The sequence below is a fragment of the Triticum dicoccoides genome, chromosome 1B (genome assembly GCF_002162155.2).
Source record: "Triticum dicoccoides isolate Atlit2015 ecotype Zavitan chromosome 1B, WEW_v2.0, whole genome shotgun sequence".
Taxonomy (NCBI): Eukaryota; Viridiplantae; Streptophyta; class Magnoliopsida; order Poales; family Poaceae; genus Triticum; species Triticum dicoccoides.
This window is the reverse complement of record NC_041381.1, coordinates 645,499,976-645,506,353: the sequence shown is the minus strand read 5'-3', so window position 1 is coordinate 645,506,353 and position 6,378 is coordinate 645,499,976. Positions and strand designations below refer to the sequence as shown.

At 50.0% G+C, this 6,378-nt stretch overlaps 1 protein-coding gene across 2 annotated transcripts; it reads right to left on the bottom strand.

The window, feature by feature from the left end:
- Positions 1-277: 277 nt before the first annotated feature.
- On the bottom strand, positions 278-2,730 carry LOC119349341 (F-box protein At5g07610-like). Of its 2 annotated transcripts, none has more exons than XM_037617348.1 (3): positions 2,459-2,730; positions 1,236-2,360; positions 278-544 (listed from the first exon to the last, which is right to left on the bottom strand). In XM_037617348.1, the coding sequence occupies exon 2, from the start codon at positions 2,338-2,340 to the stop codon at positions 1,237-1,239; it is 1,104 nt and encodes a 367-aa protein (XP_037473245.1). In that variant the 5' UTR covers positions 2,341-2,360; positions 2,459-2,730; the 3' UTR covers positions 278-544; position 1,236. The 2 variants fall into 2 exon arrangements, with proteins under 2 accessions (XP_037473245.1, XP_037473246.1); XM_037617349.1 differs by lacking the exon at positions 278-544 and adding an exon at positions 699-751.
- Positions 2,731-6,378: the final 3,648 nt, after the last annotated feature.

Here is a 6,378-nt window from a genome sequence, read left to right as displayed (position 1 = left end):
CGGCGGTAACGAAGCATGCACCGGGTGGTCAAGATGCCTGTCCTGCACTGCAGGTGCAAGGCATGAAGGCGATGACTTCTTCTGGCTCAGGCTCGCTGAGATCGGCAATGTAGGTACGGCCAGGGAGGGAAGGAGGAGGAGCCACGCGGTGTATCTGGCTGGTTGCAATGTCTCTGTGTGCGCGTCCAAAACGAACCCACCCTAGGGCAGAGGACCCGTTGCGGTCGACTTATTTCACCCTACTCACCTATGTGGACAGCTATGTACTGAAGAGATATTTCACAGCCTTGCACCATCAAATAGCATACTAGTTCTTCTAAAGAAAAGGATAGCATCCCTCTCAGAAATTAGAACGGATAGCATACTATTCATTTATCTGCCAACAAGTGATTTTTCACATGCAAATGGGTTTGTCCCTAGGAGCATACCAACAGTAACGACGCAGGCCTCCACCTCCTAATGAACAAAAGCACTTTCCTCCCTGACAAATCATCCGCTTGCAGAACTCAGGCTCTTTTTTTTATTCCAGTGACTTCCAACGTGGCTGCAAAATGGCAGGGAACAGTCAGGTCCCAGGTGATTTACTGAAAGAAATCGGGGTGGAATTGTGCATCTGAACTAAGAAGATCAGGGTAAAATGCAGGAAAGGTAAATGAAATGAAGAAACGGTATAACAACTTACATTAGTACTTTGTTTTCTCAGATACCCAGCCTCAGCAACACAACTAGCGGTCACTTATACGGAATACACCTAAGCCGAGATACATGCAAGAGATAATTATAACTGTGCGCTTATGCTACTTTTACTTGACAAGAACCACTAGCATCTTTGAAGTTAATTTGTATCCTAACAACCAACTATCTCTAAAGAGTAAAGATTACTGAAGCCAAGGCCAGCAAGTTAATTGGTAGTACAACTCCTAATACTGATGAATAAACAAATTCATGCTTCGGCATCCAAATTGCATCTTCAGTAATAATTGACCCACTTAGTTCTAAACTGTTGTCCCTAGAAACAAGAAGGGGCACACTCATTGCTAATCTCTCCTTCCCAGAGTTGATAATCACAAGCATAATATGATGATCACAGCCATATGCTCCACAAGCTAGAACATATCTGATAAGCACTACTACAAACAGAAAACAGGAACCAGATTAAGCTAACATGCCAGGATTACTCCATACAAAGAAGATGTGGCTACTAGTGAAGATCCACTTGTTATGAAGGCACCAACCTCAATTTTTATGTCGCATGTGTAGAGTTTGTAACTCTGAGTACAATGGCACATATGGGAGATATCGCGGGTCGTCGTCTCCTCCAAGATCGCAGATCTCTTGAACTTGGTGATGATCCATATCATAAGAGACCAAAGTATTATCCCACCCCACAGTTAAGAAGATCATGTTACAGTCTGGATGCATTGCAACCCACTGAAAGCCTTGTATAAGATCAGTATCTCTCTCTCCAAATATATATGAACCGTCAGTGCTATGCTTCAATATCCATTCTTGACTGCGGTAGTTCTCAAGAACATAAACCACCAGTTGAACCATACCATCATCAGTTTCAAGAAAATTGACAAAATGCAAATAACCCTGAGACTTCTGAATGAGACCAACAGTGCCAAGTTCAGGGACAGGTATCTTCCTCCATGTTTTCCCCTCGGTGTCCACCACGGCTATATCATCATCCATGGTGAGAAAATGCAAACAGCCGTTAAGAAACACATCTCCCGAGTGATGACCAACAAGGGAAACAAATGCTTCATCATCTTCCGTATCAATCCATCCGTTCTCCTTGTGAACCCATTCCTCTGTTTCAGAGGAATACACCTCCATTCCGGCCTGGCTGATGTCGTGAGCCTCGGAGAACTCAAACACATGGAAGTGATCCGACACGGCCGGGTCAAAACCTAGACGTGCCATGCACTTGGTGCCGGCATTGACGGAACCGGGCAACCGGACCCACCCCTCCTTCGCTGGATTGCACACGACGTAATGGAAGTCATCCTGGCCTTCCCAGCAGCGGCAGAGGAGGAGGCCGTTGCAGCAGGACAGCAGGAAGATGCTCTGGTGCTGCGGCAGGAAATCGAAGAGAGGAGAGACCAAAGGGCGGCCTGTCCCGGTGACGTTGGTGAAACTGGGAGCTGGCGCGGGCTTGCTCTCGGGCACGTAGAAGAAACCCTCGAGGGTCTGGGGCAGCTGCCTGCGGTTGTGCGGGTGCGAGATGGTGCCCTGCCAGGTCCTGGAGACGCACATGCAGCGGCGGAGCGACTTGACGGGGAGACGGGAGAGGATCTCGACGAGGAGGTCGTCGGTGAGGCTAGCCACCGTCCGCATCTCGAGCAGAAGAGCGAGACCTGAGGCACGCAGATTTAATGGAGAAATGGTCAAGAGATGCGGGAAGAAGATGAAGCAAGAATGCGATGGTGGATTATGCCTGCTTCACTTCGCGTACCTGATACGAGGAGGAAGCGGCGGCGGTGACCTTCCGCCGCGGCAGATCGGCACGGCACGGCGACGGCGACCTTCCGACGCGGCAGCTAGTCAAGATACGCCGGCGGTGCCGTGCCGTGCAGGAGATGAAGTTGGAACGGCTATCTGCCAGCAGGATCTGCCGCGCCCGCGAGGGAGGTAGCGAGCGGTGGCCGGTGGCGGCGCCGCCGGCCTAGCAATCTCTGCCGACGAAGGGACTGGGGAAGAATGGGATTATGGGGTTAGGCTAGGCTTCAAGCGGGTTACCGCTAGACAGTGGGCTGGTGTTGCGTTACCCAGCAGCATTTAGGCCCTAAAACACCGTGTTGGCCCAAACAAACTAGATTAATATATTTCCGTTAAGAGAAAAAAATTACCATGCTTTAATTATCGAAAATGTTAACGCCCACACGTGTGGGCGTTCACCATCCCGACCTCACGCAAGCATCTCCGTTGGCAACTTTGTGCACGAATCTTGGAACAAACCGGCTGGTTTTCTGCGCCACATAGGACGAGGAGCGTGTGCAGTGTGCGAGTCGGGTCGCCCGCACGTTGGTTGCCATCCCGCGGTCAGCGGTTGCCACTCGGAGGCGTGCGGTGGAACCGCAATGCGCCTGCACGCCACGCTCCGACCGCGGTTGACGTCAAACACGTCGCACACCTCTGTCCCCTCTCCCTCACGGTTCCATTTACCCAGTTGCACGCAGTTACTGGCAGAACTCACTCGCATTTCAATCCACTGGAGGAGAAGGCGAGGGGAGAAGGCGACGGCGGAGGCGGAAGAATCGACGGCGTTCGCGGCCGTCGGTGGTGCTCGCCGGAACGGAGCGGCTGCGCCGGAGCGCCTGCGGCTTGAAGGTAATGGTCGCTAACACTCTCGCAACCCCTTCCTGCATTTTCCCCCTTCCCTCCCTGCTCGATTCCTCGATCGAGTTCGTAGAGATTCAGGCGATTCTGCGGTGCGTCGGCGTTCCCGCCGGCGCCGAAGTCGTCTGCTAGCCGTTTTTGGTTGCACTGGGCAGTTTCGTCGCCGCCGCCGCGGCGGCATCGTCGGTGTGGTTATGCTTGTTCGGAGGCACGCACTAGTCTTGCCTATGGATTGGGCAGGTGTCTCCCGGGTTGTTTGATGCGCATTGGTTGGAATTTGTGTTTGCAGTCAGTTCGGGGGTGAACTTTGAGGGTGAATTTGAGGTCGCGGTAGTTGCCATTGAACCCTAGATCTAGTTAGTTGGGTTTTGAAACTGTAGTATGAGGCGAACTTGGTTGTTTGATTAACTATCATGATTGTGTGGCACTAACTCCCTGAACAAATGTGATAGTTGCCACAAACGTGTTTTCCTTTGCGGCAACAAATTACTGAAATGACTATGATAGTTGCCACATATAAGCTTTCGCATGTGGAATTTTTTTTATTGAATGACTGTGATAGTTGCCACACACACGCTCTTCCATGTGCAACTGAATTTGCTGAATTACTGTGACAGTAGGCACTAACATGCTTTTTCATTGTGGCATCAAATTTTTCTGAATGATTTGTGGTAGTTACCACATTGTGATAGTCGCCACAATCTGTAGTCAATGCAGTTTCAGCAGCCAACTGCACTGGACGGCAACTAATGTGCACTTCAAGTGTGCCTGTTGCCAGTCGGATAGTATATTCATGTGGCAAATAGAATGTGAACACACTGTCTGTTGCCATTCTGCAGATACGACAGTGTGGCAAATTGGCTACATAATGTGGCAACCAAATTTGCATATCAATTCTGTCAGATGTCATACATATGTTATTTTTCCTGCATTCACTTGTTGACATTTTCTGTAAGGTGGCAACTGCTTACCTCTTGCATTTACATTTCATCCATGACAATTTGGTCCGTCCCTATCTCAGGAGAATGGCTCGTGGCGATCATCAAAACGATGATGATGATTTCATGGATCCACCACAGCGTAATCGGGCAGCTGGCCAGATAAAAGAGGGTGATGAGGTAAATGTTCACACATCCCCCTGTTGGGGAACGTAGCAGAAATTCAAAATTTTCCTACGTGTCACCAAGATCTATCTATGGAGAAACCAGCAACGAGGGGAAGGAGAGTGCATCTACATACCCTTGTAGATCGCTAAGCGGAAGCGTTCAAGAGAATGAGGTTGAAGGAGTCGTACTCGTCGTGATCCAAATCACCGGAGATCCTAGTGCCAAACGGACGGCACCTCCGCGTTCAACACACGTACAGCCCGGTGACGTCTCCCACGCCTTGATCCAGTAAGGAGAGAGGGAGAGGTTGAGGAAGACTCCGTCCAGCAGTAGCACAACGGCATGGTGGTGGTGGAGGAGCGTGGCAATCCTGCAGGGCTTCGCCAAGCACCGCAGGAGAGGAGAAGGGAGAGAGGTAGGGCTGCGCCAGGGAGAGGTCAAAACTCATGTGTTGGCAGCCCCAAAACCCTCAAGTATATATAGAGGAGAGGGAGGGGGTGCGCCCCCTCAAGGGTTTCCACCCCCAAGGGGTGCGGCAGCCCCAATCCCATCTAAGGGTGGCGGCCAAGGGGGGAGAGGGGGGAAACTTGCCCCCCAAGTTAGGTGGAAGCACCCCCTCCCCAAACCCTAGGCGCCTTGGGCCCTTGTGGGGGGGCGCACCAGCCCACCTGGGGCTGGTCCCCTCCCACACTTGGCCCATGCAGCCCTCCGGGGTCGGTGGCCCCACTTGGTGGACCCCCGGGACCCTCCCGGTGGTCCCGGTACATTACCGATAAAACCCGAAACTTTTCCGGTGACCAAAACAGGACTTTCCATATATATATATCTTTACCTCTGGACCATTCCGGAACTCCTCGTGACGTCCGGGATCTCATCCGGGACTCCGAACAACATTCGGTAACCACATACAAACTTCCCTTATAACCCTAGCGTCATCGAACCTTAAGTGTGTAGACCCTACGGGTTCGGGAACCATGCAGACATGACCGAGACGTTCTCCGGTCAATAAACAACGGCGGGATCTGGATACCCATGTTGGCTCCCACATGTTCCACGATGATCTCATCGAATGAACCACGATGTCAAGGACTCAATCGATCCCGTATATAATTCCCTTTGTCTAGCGGTATTGTACTTGCCCGAGATTCGATCATCGGTATACCGATACCTTGTTCAATCTCGTTACCAGCAAGTCTCTTTACTCGTTTCGTAACACATCATCCCGTGATCAACCCCTTGGTCACATTGTGCATATTATGATGATGTCCTACCGAGTGGGCCCAGAGATACCTCTCCGTTTACACAGAGTGACAAATCCCAGTCTCGATTTGTGCCAACCCAACAGACACTTTCGGAGATACCTGTAGTGCACCTTTATAGCCACCCAGTTACGTTGTGACGTTTGGTACACCCAAAGCATTCCTACGGTATCCGGGAGTTGCACAATCTCATGGTCTAAGGAAAAAATACTTGACATTAGAAAAGCTTTAGCATACGAACTACGATCTTTGTGCTAGGCTTAGGATTGGGTCTTGTCCATCACATCATTCTGCTAATGATGTGATCCCGCTATCAACGACATCCAATGTCCATGGTCAGGAAACTGTAACCATCTATTGATCAACGAGCTAGTCAACTAGAGGCTTACTAGGGACATGGTGTTGTCTATGTACCCACACATGTATCTGAGTTTCCTATCAATACAATTATAGCATGGGTAATAAACGATTATCATGAACAAGGAAATATAATAATAATAACTAATTTATTATTGCCTCTAGGGCATATTTCCAACAGTCTCCCACTTGCACTAGAGTCAATAATCTAGTTCACATCGCCATGTGATTAACACTCATAGGTCACATCGCCATGTGACCAACATCCAAAGAGTTTACTAGTGTCACTAAACTAGTTCACATCATCATGTGAT

Bases quoted from the DNA above. Each gene is read 5' to 3' on its own strand.
- LOC119349341 (XM_037617348.1), bottom strand. From the start codon at position 2,340: ATGCGGACGGTGGCTAGCCTCACCGACGACCTCCTCGTCGAGATCCTC.